The sequence below is a fragment of the Mirounga angustirostris genome, unplaced genomic scaffold (genome assembly GCF_029215605.1).
Source record: "Mirounga angustirostris isolate CCGP_5_RB_7025 unplaced genomic scaffold, mMirAng1.0.hap1 SCAF_13, whole genome shotgun sequence".
Taxonomy (NCBI): Eukaryota; Metazoa; Chordata; class Mammalia; order Carnivora; family Phocidae; genus Mirounga; species Mirounga angustirostris.
Window position 1 is genome coordinate 64,628,405 of NW_026991721.1, and position 18,654 is coordinate 64,647,058.

The following is an 18,654-nucleotide window of genomic DNA, read 5'->3' on the forward strand; positions in this document are numbered from 1 at the left end:
CAATCTGTAGACACTCTGAGGCCTCCAAGCTGGCTGCTTTGCTGAGGAGCATGATGGTCTCCCCATACCTATCCATGGAATGGGTGACTGAATGACCAGGATCCACATGGCCCTGCAAATGTAGGCGCTTTTCAGGCATAATCTCTGACCTCCATCATGGACCTGGATTCCTTTGGCAGTATCTGGGGTACGCCTATGAGGTCCATTCTTCCCTTGTGGATTTATACTCTCTTTAATGGGCAAACACCCAGTTCAACCACAGATACTGACTGCCCAGGCACCAGGCTAGCTGTAACAAATTTTTAATTCCATATTTGTCTCTGCCAGCATTAGAAAGAAATCTCTAGCATGCTCTAATCTTTATCCTAATATGTAGAAAGTGGATGAGTATGCTCCAAGAAGACAAACCCATAGTAAAACTAGCTCAATTTGAACTTTTACTCTGTAAACATAGAAAAAATAATTGATTTTCGTAAATTATAATCATGCTGATTTATAATATGATAATCTAATAATCATGCCACTAATAATAAAAATCATGCTATTTATGTATTTATCCCATATCTTTTTCAAGTATTCTAGGAAGGGCATGACCCACATTCTCTCAGTTAATTCTTATAACATCCCTACAAGGTAGGCACTCAATCATTTTCATCGCTCTGAAGTTCAGGAAGTTGTGCGGCAGGCTGAAACTCACACAGCTCAGCTGGAATTTGATGCCAGCTTTGCGAGGCGCCCGGGCCCAGTGCTCCACCAGTATTCTCTGCTCTCTCTGCAACCAGAAGTGTCTCCTCTGCTTACAGTTGTGGGAATCTGGCCGCACTGTAACTGCTCCTTTCTCTGGTGTTTCAAACCTGGAAGTGAGAGCATCAAGATTTTAGTGCATCGATTTTGAGTGTTCTGGATTTTACAAGCCCAGGGAAATCAGTTTCTTATTCATGCTAGCTCATTTCAAGTGTCCAATAGCCACAGGTGGCTAGTGGCTTGCATATTTTAGCACAGATCTAGAACATTTCCATCATCGCTGGAAGTTCTATTGGACATCAGTGTTCTAGAAGCTAAGCAATGGTTTGCTTGGAGCAACTAGAAGCCTTTGTCATTATTTTGCAGATTTTAACCCCATTTCTCTCAGATACATTTTTTCTTCTCTTTTGGTTTTTGTAGGAGAGGAAGACACTCAGAAGAAGGAAGCTGGAGAAAGCCACAAAACAATTGGTTAAGCAAGAAGAATTGAAAAGACTTCATAAAGCTCAGGTCAGAAAACAAACTTGACTTGAATGAGTGAACCTGGGGCCTGGGACCTGGAAATTGGATTGGAAAACCCTGTGGAAGTCTCTGTTGTATTGGGGGAGGCAGGCTGGGGGAAAGGTCAGTCTCTCTTCTCTGAATGACCAGATCTGTGGCCATTCTAAAGCCCTGACTCAATCCCTGGTGGGACTCAGGGGCCTGAGGAGCCCAGGTGTTGAGCTGGCCCACTCCCAACTGCCTTTCCCTCTGCAAACGTGTATCCTGCAAAGTGAGCCTGGAATGACAGCCAACACATGGCCATGGGAACCATCCCAAGCCCTGACTGCCACATAGCAGTGGACTTAGTCTTGTCCTCTGTGAGGATACAACTTTCCCCTGACTTCTTGCCAGTGTCCCTGCTGAACTGACAACTATCAGGAGCTGTCTCTATTCCAAGGTTCGTCAAAAACATAAGCATCTAGTATTTCAATATAGATTCCCTGTCTTGATTGTTAGCTCTAACATTTCTGCCCAAGTGGGTCTGCCCACATCTGTCGCAGACAGGCAAAGGAAGCAGAACGTCAAGGCATTTTCCATGTCCCTGAGGACCCCAGACTTAGCCTTGAAGAATAGCGAGGTTTTAGGACAGAAGGACTTAGAGTGACCACTCATATTCATGCAATGTTCCCTTCTATTCCTTTCTGCAGTTACCCCCTTTATCTGGCCATGTAGTCTTGTTGAGGAAGGAAGCCGCTTAACCCAAACTCCTTTACCCTTCATAGTGACTGACAAGGGAGTCACCCCTTTCACCTAGCAGACAGGGAAAATCCCCACAAAGTCCCTCTGTCCCCTCTCAACTTCTGAAACAGATTTCCTTGAAACATTGTAACTTGGCCTTGTGAGAACGAGGCCCCTAAAGGGATATGGATTGGCAGACTGGCAGCCCCCCTCCTTACGTGCTCCCTCCAGACTGCAGGTGGTGATAAGGACCATGATAGCCTTTGGAAGCCTCATCTGCTAGCCCCTTCTAGTCTTCAAGATTTTCATCCTTGGTTTCTGAAGACTGACCACTGTATTAGTTTGCTCGGCTGCCACGACAACATAGCACAGAATAGGTGGCTTAAGAGCAGGGATGTATTTCTCCTAGTTCTGGAGGCTGGAAACCCAAGATCAAAGTGCCTTCAGGACTGCTCTCTAGTGAAGCCTCTCTTCCTGGCCTGTAGACACTGCCTTCTTTCTGTGCCCAGGCGCAGAGAGAGAGAGAGAGAGAGAGAGAGAGAGAGATGTCTCTCTTCCCATCAGGTCACCAGTCCCACAGCATTGGGGGCCCACCCTTATGATCTCATTTAACCTTAATTACTTCCTTAAAGGCTCTATCTCCAAATACAGTCACACTGGAGTTAGGGCTTCACTATATGAATTTGGGGCAGTGGGGGGGACGATTCAGTCTATAACAACCATAGAGCCATAAATGCATGATGGTCGGTCATAAAGTCATTCAAATGTTTCCCTTCCATGAGTGATTCAACATCCTGCCATCAAGAGATGGATTTATAAAAATAGAATTGTCTTTAAAAGAGAGAGAGGGCGTGAAATTATGGTGGCGTTACATAGAATTGCCATCTATTTCAGATTGTATATTAAACCCTGGGACGGGTTTTATGTTTAGCTGGGACGAGGAGAGCCAGGTGGCTGCTCAGGCCCAACCCCAGCTCGCGTCTCTTCACAGGGTTGGAGGTACTTCAGTGATTGTACTCTGAATCCAGGGGAGACGGAGAAGATGTGGAGTTAAGGAGGAGAGGGGGTGAGACAGAGCTGCAGTGAGGTAAAGGAGGAAGAACACACACATTCTACCTGCCCAGACAGCTGCCGGCTCCTTTCATGTCCCGGTTCAGCCAGGTGCGATGTCTATTCTGCCAAGAGATGTGCCTTCTGGCAGCATGCTGTTTGAAAGCAGAGGAAACTGCTGGGGAACAGAATGTATACGGGGAGAGGCTTTCCCCTCATTTTCCTTCCTTATACAGACAAGAGAGAAATAGCCGTAGGAAAACTAAGAGCGTAAATGCAAACTCAAATGTGAATAGGTGCCAATCCTGAGTCTAGGGAGGGTGTGAGGTTGTCGCTCACGGGGTCTTGTCTTCATAATCTACTACTCACAGCCACTGCACACTTGCATATTAAGAGGCCCCTGGGTGTTCGCCCTGTGGTACAGGGAAAGAAGAGGTGCAATCTATAGCTCAGGATGGGAGCTAGACACGCCGAGCAAGGCACACCCAGCCCTGGGAGTTGGCCCGGGGTCTCCCGCTCCAGACCAACTTCTCGGGAAGTATCTGCTGGCTCTTCTTGGCAAAATGGAATGTGATCGTGCTCTGTGTTTGCCCCCAGAACCTCATCCTACTCTGAGTAGAGGCTGCCGCTCTGCGTATGCTATGACCATAGTCAGAGGCCAAGGCTCGGGAGAGTCTGGGAGCCGTGAGAACCACCCACCTAGCCCAGCATCCTCTGTCTGAGGGCACATCTGTGTGGTTGGCCTGGTCAAAGACGACTGTCCTCATGTCTATGTGGGGGCAGATTGAGCTTAGAGACAGACTCCTTGCTTTATGTTTTCACACTAAAGATGGGAGACATCAAGATCTAGTTGTTTGGGAATTCAGAGGTCCTCACCCAAGGAGGGACATCATAAGGGATAGGGCCTCTTCTTCTTAAAAAGTAAGTAGCAGAATCAGCCCTCTCACGTGACTCTGCCCCTCAAGAGTCCCCGCGTGACACACGATCCTCGCATTGCAGGCCATCCAGAGGCAGCTGGAGGAGGTGGAGGAGCGCCAGAGGGCTTCGGAGATCCAAGGCGTGAGGCTGGAGAAGGCACTGAGAGGAGAAGCAGGTAGGAAGCCCGGCAGATGGGAGAGGTGGGTGTGGGCCCACGTCCATGGTCTGAGAATCGTGCTGGTCCAACCATGCTGTCACCCCGTGCAACTGTTAACGCAGGTTTCCAAAATCAAACTGACGGTCCACTTTGAAATTCCTAGGGCCCTGGTCAGCCTGTGGGCCTTGTACCTGGCTTTCTGGACTGCCCAGTCTCACTTCTGCAAGTGTGAATGTTCTTGGCAATCCAATGAGAAATTCAGGAGAACCATTCAGACAACATTAGTAGTGAATCAAAGCCCGGACTTAGACTCAAAGTCCTTTCTTCCTTTTCTAGCCGTGTCCCTTGGGCCGGTCACATTCTAAACTTCTATGACCTTTCATTTTCTCCTCTAAAATGGGGATATTTATGGTTTCCTTTAGAACTGATACAAGGATTAGAGAAGAAATTAGATATAAAATATATATAAAGAAAATAAATTAGTGTATTGCCTGGTACAAGAAATGATAAGTGTTCCACCAATAGCTTCTGACTCTTAAATCCAAACAGAATTCCTCTGGTGAAGACCTACCATGTGGGGGACATGAAGACAGTGGGTCTATAACGATGAGCATGGCCTAGTTTCTGCCTTTGAGAGGTTCACGGTCCATTGAAGGATGCAGACACGTGAATAAATAGACTTCCCTACAGAAGGACAGGAACAAGCATTCGGGGACATGGGGCATGGGGAACACCGTCACGAGCTTCCTCGCTAACCTTGGGGAGAAGGGCATTCAGGCTAAGCATGTGGAAGGGGTGATCCATGACGATGGAAACCACAGAAAGGATAGGAATTCGCCTCTTCACCTAGGAGGCGAGGAGATTGTTCTGGAAGAGAGAACGGCACCTGCAAAGGCCAAATGTGAAAAGACATGAAGTGCCTCAGTGAACAAGGAGTCAGCAAAGGATTCCGAGGTGAGGGATGGCTTAAAGAAACCTACATTTTTGGAAGCCAGCCCAGCACTAGTTTATGGCTAGTGAATTGGAGGGGCCCTTAGAGTTAGTGGGTGGGAGGGTGGTATTGTCTCTTTAGTTTTCGGATGTGATGTCTTTAGCCTTCTGCATTTTGGATATCACGTATGAAAAACCAGACCCTGAAAACATATCTCTGTGTGTAATCGCTTAAGCAACATGGTACTTGTTCAACAACATAGCGGAAGGTTGGGATTTCAATTCTCTCAAAAGTTCAGTTATTTGAGAGTGATGCTAGCAGCCTGGACTTTGTGAGGACTGAACTTTGTACAGAGTCACGTGGGCAAAATTGGGAGGGTTGTTCCCAGAGCCTTGTGAGATCTCAACCAAGTGAGGGGCCCCGCAGTGTGAGCCTCAGTAGCGGCGTGGTTCAGGGAAATGCTGGGGTCTGACTTTCTCCCTCCGAGCCTCGGTTCCGGTTTGTAAAGTGGGAGTGATCATCATAGCTTGGATTTGTGGTGAGGATTGGCCTAAACGATTTATGTGGAAGTCCTAGCACAGCATCTGGCATGGGATAGACGATTAGTAAGTATTTGTTGTTGTTGTTTTTTAAGATTTTTATTTATTTATTTGAGAGAGAGAGAACGCGAGCGAGGGAGGAACAGAGGGAGAAGGAGACTCCCGCTGAGCAGGGAGCCCAACATGGGGCTCGATCCCAGGACCCTGAGATCATGACCTGAGCCGAAGGCAGACGCTTAACCGACTGAGCCACCCAGGTGCCCCTCTTCCTTTCCTTACTAAAACACACTGTGCATTTCCTTGCAAAGATAACCCAAATCCACCTATCAGGAGTAGACTTCATGACAAAAATAGTAACTGTTTCTTGCCTGGAGTGAGAGTCTCTGCCTGTCTCTACAGCTGTTGCTGGGGTGCTCAGTACAATGAACTGCCCTTGTTGTCCATACGGCCAGATTCCCCATCAAGAAGGCTCTGCACTGGTCTTTGGGAGTCCACAGGTTTCAGCGAGAGCCTTAGAAATGGAAAGGATAAGCCAGCAAAGCTGGGGCACATTTCAGTTTGCTGGGGAGGCAGGGTGGCCTGATGGGGAAAGGCATCCAAGAGCCCCATGTGCAAATTCTGCTCCGTTGCATTTAGGCTGCGTGACCCTGGGAGAATCGCTTAACCTCTCGGGCTGCAGATTCCTTATGTGAGAAATGGAGCTAATAATCCTTACCATTACTAGGTCATTTTGAGAATTAAGGGCATTGGTGGGCAGAGTGCCTCCCAAGAGTGCCTACCACGTTGCAGGCATTCAACAAAAGCCACCTGATATCATTTGTACAAAGTACTCTTAAATATCACACTCATGCCCCGTGAAAGAATTGACTTGCTCATCTTTGCCGCTTGAAATTTAAATTCTAGGCCCCACATTTCTCAAGCTTCTGAAAATCTCCCTCTCCCCCAAGTGTACAGAAAGGCTATTTTGAATTATCAGCTGAAGAAAGCCAGCTTCTGTTTTCAAAGGTGTGTCAACCCAGCCAGAAGATGGATTCCCTTCATTCCCTTTACATCCTTAGTAATTTAATTCCCCTGTTCCGTTCATGGGCCTTTCTCTCCCTTGATTATCCTTGTGTGGGTGACAGATGCAGATCAACGTGGGGCTGGAGCCTGGAAGAGTCGAGTCAAGGGGAGCGGCCCTGAAGGAAACCAAATGGAAGATGTGCAAACCAGGCGTCGAAATTAATACACTCCAATTTGTAATAACATTTGTGCAATAACAATATCCCTTTGCAGTTTAATATTCTATTCAGCCCCTTTAAAAGATTGCCCTGGTGCTTAATGAATGACCAATGCTTATTAGGTTAAGTTGTATTTGAGCTGGCTTGTACCGCTCTGGTTCAAGTGATTTAATGGGAATTATTTAATAGGTATTATTAGGATAATTAGAAAATGATCACAGTTAGGCAATAATATTGAGCTATAAAGGTTGTGAATAACCAAATTTAGAGACAGGCCTGAAAACATGAGTAGTCTGTGACAGTTATGCAAGGTTCCTCTAATAATTACGTGTGCCAGCCTGAAAGGGTCTTTTGTTCCTAGGAGTTATTCATTAGGCGGGCATTGAACTAGAGGAACATGCGGGGGTGCAGGACGGAGGGCAGTGATGGCTGATGAGCAAAATGAAGCTTTGATGAGCTCCTAATTGTCGTGACAACAATTCCTCCTTTCTTTCTTCCCAATAGTCGGAAATAAACTCCCCCACCCCCGGGAAGGGTTGTTCCCCATTTTGTCAAGGAAAGGGAAACAAAGAAAAACAAAAATCCACCCACCCACCCTAGATGATAAGTCATGATATCCTGTAGGGTGGGTGTTGGGAGGCAGGGAGAAGTGTTACGGTTGGATGTCCTTGGAAAAGGGAATGGATTCCCCCGGTGCTCCTAGCTGCCCAGAATTAAGGTTCACGATGTGCCTGATTGCCCTGGGCCCCACCCTCTCTGAGGAAAACAAGCCAAGCTTTGCCAGCCACTTAGACTCTTCTTGGTCAAGGCACTGTTACCCACTGCTTTGTTGGCGATGCGGTGGTCAGTGTTAAGTGCTAGGGCCAGGGAATTCCCCAGTTTTGCAGGAGACCACCATTCAAATTTAGATGGTGTGGATAACCGAATCTGTCCTCTCTTTCAATACGTGGAGGCAGGTGAAATCTGATGAAATTGAGAGCAGCTTGGAAGGAGAAAAGGTTTGTCCTTAGGGGAGGTATATGGGAATTACTTTTCCCTTATAGCTCTACCAACTTTTGGGGAAGGTTTACCAGCTGGTTGTCTGCATTGAGTTTGTTGTTTGTTTGTTTGTTTGGAAGGTTTTTAAAGAGCCAGATGGCTTCTCCTTCGCCAAGATTGAGTTTACGAAGAAATAGCAGGATGTGTGAGGCTGCCGGTAGGTGGCAGCAGGAGCACATGTGATGCCAAGAGAAACTGCAAGCCTAACTTAGCCCGGAAGAGGGAAGTAGTTTGGCTTACACTCTGTGGTTTTTATCCTGACGGCTGCTGAGGCGCAGAGGAAATAATACTTTCCTTGATAATGTAACAATGAGGTGTCCTGAAAAGAATGCAGATACTGGAATCAGACGCTTGTGAGTTTGAATCCTGACATCATTCATAGAAAATGGCCAGGAGTAACAAGATTACAAAGTTGATGGCTAAGCAAGCCAGGAATTTGGATGGGTTTGCTGCAACTCTCTGTACTCAGAGTACCCAGTGAAATTCAGTGCATCAGAGCACGGGGGTTTTTTACTCACAGGCCAGCAAGCAGTGGGAACGCAGCACGGTACAAGTTGCCCTCTACCTGAATGCTGCAGTTTGACCTGGTGGGCCCAGAAGGTGGCTGTGCACACAGTGGTGCCACAGCCCAGGAGCTCAGGGCAGGGTATTTGGCAGCCTTTACAGCAAGCACTGAACAAGCCAGCTCCTTCCCAGGAAGCACGTCGTTGTACAGTAGTCACCCTGTGGGATCCTGATCTCCTTCTCAGAATCATCTCCTGGGCTGGTTGCAGGAATGGCTCAGGGCTGGAGGATGGTGGCGCCTTGCCATTTGGCTCACTCAGCAGAGACGTGCAGGGATGTTCAGGGTCTACTGCAGATTGCCTTACTCGACAAATAGGAATTATCCATTGATTCTGTGTTCCCCTCAGATACCAGCCTCAGTGGCCACCCTGTAGAAAGTCAGTGGCCTTACAACAAAGATGGGTCCCATGAGGGTGAGCCCGAGATTCTCTTCCTGAAGAAGAAACCTTGAGTCCTCTCCACTGCATGGTTTCCAGGTGCATCGAGGTCTCAGAGTTATGTGCCCTAGAGCATTGCTTTACACCAAAAAACCACCATGACAACAGCAAGACGTGCATTTTATATCACAAGTTAGTACATATAAATATATAATTGAATACAATTCATCAAGAAATAAAACTGAATTTTGCTACATATAAAAGACTAGTACTTTCCATTCCATCTTATTTTAGTGCTTGTGATGACCCATTAGGTTAATTTTGCAACCCTCAGATTTAAAAAACACGGTCATAATGATCTTTACCTGGAAAAATATTTGAAACGAGATTACCAAGTGGCCGACTCTGCCAGAAATACAGAATGCAGTTCCCGAGAAGCATGGAGCAGCAGAACGGTGGACTAGATGCTGTAACAGGCCATTCACCACAAGTCTACTTTCCAAAATACTGCTAGGCTCCCAAGTAAGCGAGGTAAACCTCTCAGGGCCAAGAAGAAAGAAGAGAAGAAGAAGAAAAGTGTGCTGAAACTTACACGTGCCAGGAAGGAAGCAAGCATAAAAAAGAAATCCAGGGTTGCCTTGAGGATAAATATCAGTGGTTTTAAAGTTAAAGCCTTGGGACTAACAAAAAGGAGGGAAGCTAACCTCAAGAGTCCCACATTATGTCAGTTCTTCTAACTCCCTGAAAAACAAGTATAGATCTTCTATGAAAGAAACCATGCTTTAGTTTACACCCTCGGGATTCAAATTAAGTTCAATAAACTATGAGATGATAATTGATAAATAATCCTACAAAACACAAGGAAGTGAGCCACTAAGAATGGCCAAAACAACAAATTTAAATGGCCAAGAACTTCAACTGTTATTAACGATTAAATACAGAATATGCTATGTCTCTGCGTCAAATGTTTACAGAAATAGATTACACAGAAAAATGAGCAAGCAGAAAAAAACACTACAGAGGTGGACGGCAATATCACCTTCACCTTGACCAGCTGTAACCATAGTCAAATGTAACATCATGAGCTTCCTGCTGTGACGTACCAAGAAGACAGAGCATCACTTATGCAGCAGAAATGCTTAACCTGAACTTAACCCTAAGGATATAATCAGACAGTTGCAAACTAAGACAGTCTGCAAAATAACTCACAAATGTCAATGCCATAAAAGAACAAAAGGCAGGGGGATATCTAGGAACTGTTCTAGATGAAAGGCGACTAAAGAAATGTAACAACTAAATACAATGCTTAATCCTTTAGGTTTAAGTTTTTTCAAGTAAAAAGTTGAGAAAATGGCCAGGGATTTTTTTTAAGGATTTTAAAAAAATAAATAAATGGAGAGTCTGAAAATGAAAAATATATTCATTGAAATTAAAAACTCACTGAATATACTACACCGCAGCTTGGACACAGCGGTAGAGAGAATGGGTGCATTGGACAGTATATCTGAGGGAATGAACCAGAATGCAGCACAGAGAGAGAAGGAGATGGAAAACATGAAAGCGTGGTTTGAGGGCATAGAAGATGAAACGAGAAGGTGTGTGTGGTATATGTTCAATCAGAGTCCTGGAAGGAGAGAATAAAGAAAATTAAGGCTCTGTATTATTTGAAGAGATAATGGATGAAACATGACAACAAAGCATTTATAAATGTTAGCTTTCTTTTTCTGCAAATGGACGAAAGACAATCTATAGATGCAGAGGCTCCAGGATACAGAAATCAGGATAAATTTGAAATACATCCACCCTTACTTTGGCACAACGAGGGAAGATGTAGAACATCAAGTTCAGAGATGATCTTAAAGTGGATAAGGAGTAAAGATAAGTCATCTAAAAAGGGAATGAAATTTTTACAAACAGCCCTTTTCTCAACAGCAATAACGGATGTTACAAGACAGTGGAGTAATATTGTCAAACAGCTAGAAACAAAAAATAACTCTCAAGCTAGAACAGTAGACACAGAAAAACTGTATTTCAAGAACAAGTGCATAATAAAGAAATGTTCATTTTTCCCTCCAATAGAGTTAACTATGTATAAACAAAATTCTAGACAATATACTTTAAGGAGAAAAGGATACGCAGAAGGATGATCTGAAATATGAAAAAAGAAATGGTGAATAAAAAAAATAAACATGTAAGTAAATCAAATAAACATTGTTGATATAAAATAATGTAGATTTTTAAAACAGAACTGAAGTATTGGACTAAAATAGATATAAGTTTGGAGCTGAATGATTGGAAGTAAAGTGTCCCAGGGCCCTTATATTGTTTAAAAGAAGGCTAAGATAATAAGTTTAAACTTTGTTAAGATATTAAAAATACCTATTTAAAATTTTAATATAGACACTAAAACAATAGAAATAAAATTAGTAATTTCCAAATCTGTTGGAGGAAACAAAGGGAGAAGAAATTTTAAAAAATAATCATCAGCCAAACAAAAATCCCAACTCAATTCCAAATAAAAACAAAAGAACATTTTAAAAAGATAGCACAAAGTAAGACAGGAGCAAGTCCAAATATCTCAGTAATCATAATGAAAGTTAATGAACAAGACAACTGTATCCATATAAAATATAAATATACAACAAGTTTTAAAGTTAAAGGATGGCAAAATATATACTAACTAAATAAAGCTGGGGTAATGTATTGTGTTTAAAATTCTCCCCATAACAAAAATATTTAAGAAATGAGGAAAAAATCTGGAGATAATTACATTAAAAACAGATAAAATAGCCTTTAATACCAAAACAAATATTAGGAATAAACAGGAATGAAATTACTACATAATTTTTATTTTTTAAAAAAGATTTTATTTATCCATTCACTTGAGAGTGAGAGAGAAAGCACAAGTCGGGGGGAAGGGGCAGAGGGAGGGGGACAAGCGGACTCCGTGCTCAGCACGGAGCCGTGTGCGGGGCTTGATTCCAGGACCCTGATCAGGAGCTGAGCGAAACCAAGAGTCGGAAGCTCAAGCAACTGAGCCACCCAGGCACCCCATATTACTACATAATTTTTAAATGATCAATTCACCAAGAAGATATCACAGTTTTAAATGTATATGTATCGACTATAATAGGCTCAAAATGTATATAACAACAACAAAAAAAGAGATAAACTACAGGGAGAATTTCTACTACTGTGGCAGGAGATTTTAGTATATCCTTCAATGATAGTCAAGCAGAGAAAACATTAGTATAAATGTGAACAATGCAACTAATAACCTTAATTTAAAAGACATTTATAAAATCCTCTACCCCTAATTAGAGAATGTATATTCTTCTCAAGTTCACATGGTGATTGATAAAAATTAACCATATTAGTTCATAAAATAAATCTCAGAGAACCTAAATTATACAGACCACATCCTATAGTACCAGGTACTTAACTTAGAAGTCAATAGCCAAAAGATATTCTTCTAAAACCATTCATTTGGGAAGTTAAAATATATTTCTCATGGATCAAAGAAAAAATCAAAGATACATTTCTAAAAATACTTGGAAATTTAAAATATGCCAAATATGAAAAGGAGAACAGTAGATCAAAACTCAGGGGATGCAGTGAAAGCGCTGTTGAGAGGTATTCCCCTAAATACTTTTATTAGAAAAGAAGAAAGGCTGAAAGTTAATGAGTTAAGCCTCCAACTTAATTTAGAAAAAGCAAAAACAAAATAAACCTAAGAAAGAAGATAATAAGCAGAAGGAAATGAAATAGAGTCGTTGTAAAATGGAGAGGATCAAGCAAGCCAAATGTTGGTTCTTAGAAAAGACTAATAAAAGACCAGAAGCAACCCTCTTAAATTGATTTTTAAAAATAAAATAGAAGACAGAAATAAGTAGATTAGGAATGAAAGGGGCAGACATAATTGTAGATATAGCAGATTAAAAAAAAATAAAAGAATATAAATGATATTTAATGCAATTAATTTTAAAATTTGGCAAACTAAGGGTGATTTAACAAACACCATATTAACAAATGAAAGAGGAAAACCATATGGTCTTTTCAATATAAGAAGAAAATATCATTTGACAAAATTCAACACTCATTTGGGACAAAAACTTTTAGCAAAAAAGGAATAGAACAGGATAGAATTAGTTTGAAGGATATCTTTGAAAATGTTATAACAAACATCACTGTTAAATGGTAAAATATTAGAAGCATTTCTTTAAAAATCAGAAATAAGAATAATTACCTTTTCTATTCAACATTGCACAGGAGACCATAGCCAGTACAGTAAGACAAGGGGAAAATGGCTTAAGGTTTGGAAAGGAAGACGCAAATTTTTGTCGTTTCCAGATAATAGAATTATCCACATGAGAAGCCCCCTAAAATGCACAAATAAATTATTAAAAATAAGAAGACCCTATATGACGGTAATTGAATATAAGCTTAAAATAAAAAAAGCAATTGCATTTCTAGATCTCAGCGTCAAGCAATTAAAAAATGAAAGAACAAAGATGTCACTTGCATTAGCATAAAAACATATGGTACCTAGGAGAAAATCAAACAAAAAACGTACACAACCTTTATGAAGCCAATTTTAATGCTTCACTGAAAGCCACCAAAAGACTCAAACATAATCTCACATATACAAAAACCTGATATAAGCCTACAGTAAAGCATTGCAGATCACAGGAAATAAGTGATTCTGGGACAAGTGGTTTTCAACAGAGGAAAAAGATGAAATTGAGCCTTATATCATACAAACAAATCATTTTCATAAGGATTAAAGATTTAATATGAAAAATGAAACTTGAAAAGTTAAGAAGAATCTTTTTAACCTCAAGCTGGTAATCTGTTGACACTCTAAAGGAAAAGAAAAGATAAGCCACTACTTCAGAAACTACATCTGCAACAAATATAACCAAAAAAGAATCAGTGTTCTAGACTATGTAAAGAACTCTTACAAATCAATAAGAAATAGAGAAGCAAATATCTGCCTGTATAAAAATAGGCAAATAATTTGCAACGATGTGGATGAAAATAGAGGGTATTATGCTAAGCGAAATAAGTCAGAGAAAGACAATTATCATATGATTTCACTCGTGTGGAATTTAAGAAACGAAACAGAGGATCATAGGGGAAGAGAGGAAAAAATAAATCAAGACGAAATCAGAGAGGGAGACAAACCATAAGAGACTCTTAACCGTAGGAAACAAACTGAGGGTTGCTGAAGGGGAGGGGGCTGGGGGGATGGGGTAACTGGATGATGGACATTAAGAAGGGCACATGATGTAATGAGCACTGGGTATTCTGTAAGACTGATGAATCACTGACCTCTACTTCTGAAACAAATAATACATTATATGTTAATTAATTGAATTTAAATTAAAAAAACAAATAAAAATAGGCAAATAATAAAAATATATATTTCACAGAAAGAATACTCATTAGTAACTAGGAAAATGCAAATGAAGACTATGATGAGAAACTATTTTAAACTATTAAATTACCAAAATTTATAAAACTTGATAATACTAAGGATGTGGCAAGGGTAAGAAGCCAGGGGAGCTTTTTATTCAATGTTACTGGGACTAAAAACAGTCATAGCTCTTTGGAAAACACTTTGGCTTTCTGCTGTGAAACTGACCGACCCTTTGCATACCATACTATTCAAGAAGTTCTTTTGCGGGGCGCCTGGGTGGCTTAGTCGTTAAGCGTCTGCCTTCGGCTCAGATCATGATCCCGGGGTCCTGGGATCGAGCCCCGCATCGGGCTCCCTGCTCAGCGGGAAGCCTGCTTCTCCCTCTCTCACTTCCCCTGCTTGTGTTCCCTCTCTCACTGTGTCTCTCTCTGTCAAATAAATAAATAATGAATGAATGAATGAATGAATGAATGAATGTTCTTTTGCAAGTGTATATTCCAGAGCAGGACATGAAGAGCAACGTAGATATCCATCAACAGGAAAATGGATCAATTTTGGTATGTTCAAAGATATCCCCCAAAGTGATTTTGACTGTTGAGGAAAGGAAGACTCCAAAAAACCTATTGTAAATTATTTCATGGAAAAAAAAAAAGAAAATTGAATGGAATGATTCAGTTACTTGTGTTTGTTGAGTACAGCATCGGCAGAAATCAGTATGGCTGCAAGGCGACTCTCTCATGGACCACGTTTGAGAAGGATACATAAGAGAAATTAAGAAGGAAACATGTAATGCAGGATAAAAGTCTGGCTAGAACCTGTGGGTATAATGCAGCAAAGAGGCTGAATCTGGGGGGAAGAAAGAAACTCTAAAGACAGCAAAATAGTGCCTTTAAAGCTGTTTCTTTTGGATTGAGAACAAGGAAAGGAAAGGCCCAGTGCTCAGGCAGATGGTATAATGTTACGTGATGAAAAAAGGCAGAATTTCCAACTCTCAGCTTCTATGTTTTCTTTATCAAGGAAAATGGTCCTCAATCTAGAAATGTTAAACACATCTAGAAGAGGGAACTGAATGTGGATGAGAAATCTAGTTAAGAAAAATGAGGTGAGAGCAATGAATTCAGGTTTCTAAGCCCAGGTGAAAGATGGTATATAGATTCGTGTCTTGAGTGTGGCATTACTCAATCCAAATTTGTTGAATGAACCAAATTAACCTCCTGGTGTTTGAAATAACTGGTAGATGTAACCTCTGTCTTTGGAAACCCATGGAGAATTCCAGAACCCAAGACTAAAGGCCAGTATATTCTCTATGTTTCACATCACATGGGAAAGAAATATGAATTCTGAACCTTGTCAAAATTCTAGAAAGGATTATTAAAGAAATTATGAATATTTAGAAAGAAATTTAGAGATTACTAGGAACCACTGGTGTTTACTGAGAAGCTGTGAAAACAAATGTCATTTCCTTTTCTGGGTGGAGTTGTGAGGTTTTCAGTGCCAATGGACATGGCAGACATTGTGAAGCTTGATTTCAGGAAATTATTTTACCAAAGTTTCCTGTAACAGCCTCATGGACAAAACATAGACATGTGTGCTGGATGATCGGGTGCACTTATAGTCTGTAGAACAGCCTCACCCAAAGCCTGAGAAGGGTCCCTGATGATGGGCCAGATGTCTCTGTTCTTGGTCCAGTCCCATCTGACATTTTGTTTTTCAATATTGCATAAAGGTCCAGGATGCCCATTTATCAATTCTGCAGAAATCCCAAAGCGAGGTCTGTGTCAGCTAGATAAAATATTCAAAAGATTTCCCTATGATGGAACAGAATAAACAAGATGATATTTAACAAGATACATAGAAAATCTTGACTCAGGTGAAGGAAAAGATCAGTTGTACAAATAGAACACGGAGTCATCAGACTTCACCACCGCCAGTGTGGAAAGACCACCTTTGTGTGCAAGGTAGTAAGAGCCCAGTGAAGACACATGGCAGCTAAGAGAACTTTGCAGCCCTAGGGTGCTGGGCTAAGGTGCAGGAGGGTCTCTTCACTCTGAGCTGTTGATAGTCTGTTTGATTCAGACTCCCTTTCAGTTGCATCCTGGAAAATGACCGTTACCATTTATTGAGCTTAAACCACGTGCCGGGGCTGGGTTAAGGTCTTTGTGTGCACAGTGAATCCCGCTGCATTTCCGTAACAGATGAGAAGGCTGAGCCTCAGGGAGGCTACGCTAAGTGATCAAGCCCATGTGATGGGGTGTGGAAGAGTGCAAGTTGGATCCCAAGTCTGAGTTTAAAGTAACTTTTATGTTCTATATGATCTCTGGTCTATATACTTTATTCTTTCAGTGTTGTCATAGCAAGGGGACACATTGTATTCTATTTGGCTGTGCAGTGTTGGGTTTCCCCACTGAACTGCAAGCTCCCAGTTTCCCTAAGAGTCGAAACCAACGCTTATTCATCCCTGCCCCTCAGCACCATGAACATTACTTAGAAGATTTTGGTACTCAACATGTTTATAAATTCATTCATTCATTCATTCATCCAAGAAACCTAAGGAAGAATAACATCTTGCTTATTTCTCTCCCTCCCTCTCTCCCTTTTAATCCTTTCTGTGTAAAACTTGACTTAAATTATCCTACTTGAGTTAAGTACAATCAAGTACATAAAATACAATAAAGTACAATAGCCTTAGCATGACGTTCAGGGGCCTCTATGATGAGATCCTCAGACACGCCCAGACCTCACCCTGCACCCCTCCATCCCCCTTAGCCCTGCCTGATCTCTGTCTCTACTGCCTTCTGTCCCATCCCCATGTCTTTGCTGACATTATTCCTTCTTGGAAATGTCTTCTCCCATCCTCATTACTTCTTCCCCAAGTGTTATCCATTCTTCAGCATCTCAGGTCAAATACCACCTTTCTCAGGAAGCCAGGCTCACATCCTGACCAGGAAAACTCTCCCTTCTGCATTTTCCAAGAGTACTTTTTTGCTGCTTTGTTGTTGCAGGAGTTTCCTAATAGTCTATTTTATTCTAGCTCTTTAAATCCATCTGATTCAAAAGAGCCTTAAAAAAAGAGAGAGAGAGATGGCAGGCATTATGCCTTACTATGTCCAAATTTCTCATGATATGTAGCATTATCTGTCACTGTATCCCCAGTACCTAAAGCAGTATTCAATACCTATTCAATAAATAGGTGTTATTAGATGAATGAATTAATTTATGGATGGATGGATGGATGGATGGATGGATGGATGGATGGATGGATGGAATGGACAAATGAATGAATTCATCAGAGTCAAGATCTGCATTATAGCACCAGTTTACCCATTAATTATATAATTTGGGGCACTTCATATAAATCTCTCTAGACTGAAGTGTCCATATCAATAAAAAGGTGGTCAGGAAGACAGGGAAGGGGGCGCCTGGGTGGCTCAGTCGGTTGGGCATCTGCCTTTGGCTCAGGTCATGATCCCAGGGTCCTAGGATGGAGCCCCGCTTCAGGCTCCCTGCTCAGTGGAGAGTCTGCATTTCTCTTTCTCTCTCCCTCTGCCTCTCCCCCGACTCGTGCTCTCTCTCTCAAATAAATAAAATCTTTTAAAAAAAAGACAGGGAGAAAAGGGAACTCATTTTTATGGATGACTTACTAGGTACAAGGCAATATGCTAGGGATGTGACTTACCTTACATGCCTATAAGAAGGAAGGAAGGAGTGCGGAGGAGGGGGAGTGCAGTACAAGCAGCAAAAAGCCCAGGCTTAGGATAAAGCTCACTTGAGTTCAAGCCCTGGCTCTGCCACTTACTAACTGTGAGCTTGGGAAAACTAATCTTCTAAACTTCTGTTGTCTTCAGCTATCAAGTGGTGACAATAAGCAAACCTACTGGTGAGTCTGTCATGAGGATTAAATGTGATGTCCTATGTAATGCACGGAGCCCACTGACTGGCATGTGATCACTGCATAATAAACAGTAGCTTATTACTATTATATTGTGTGTCTTATTGCTCAGTTTAACCAATGAAGAAGCAAAGTCTCAAGGTCATGTATAACTTCCATCTGCACTCTTTTCCCCTCTGCCTATGGGACACTCCAGTATAATAAATCCGTCTAGAATGGCCATGAGCTTTGCAATACAGCCTGTGTCCTCATTTCAGGGTGAAATACTAAAAAGCCACCTCCATGTTGCTACTTTTGAAATATGCCCAGATTTTAACATTGTATTATCTAAACCTTTAGCATCTAACATTGCGTATCTAAAAGTAGTGTCAGTTTTCTCATGGTTATTCTTATGCTCAGTGAAGGTCATAAATCTAAGTTATAAGAAGGTATGACTATAACTCTCCGAGTGAGACTCAAAGCTAATAACATTTTTTTTTCATCATTTGGCTTTTCTTTGTGCAAAAAATGATGATGCCCATCACCACCCCTCTATGATTAAATGTGGCGTGGGTGTCTCTGCCCCATGAAGGGAGCCACACCCCACC

At 41.8% G+C, this 18,654-nt stretch overlaps 1 protein-coding gene across 1 annotated transcript in view; it reads left to right on the top strand.

Annotated features, from left to right (window-relative positions):
* Positions 1–18,654, top strand: part of MICAL2 (microtubule associated monooxygenase, calponin and LIM domain containing 2) — a 210,713-nt gene that overhangs the window by 183,714 nt on the left and 8,345 nt on the right. Inside the window, exons 32-33 of the mRNA XM_064577105.1 lie at positions 1,165–1,254; positions 4,015–4,108. Coding sequence (XP_064433175.1) covers positions 1,165–1,254; positions 4,015–4,108 — 184 coding nt within the window. The remainder of the gene's footprint in view (positions 1–1,164; positions 1,255–4,014; positions 4,109–18,654) is intronic.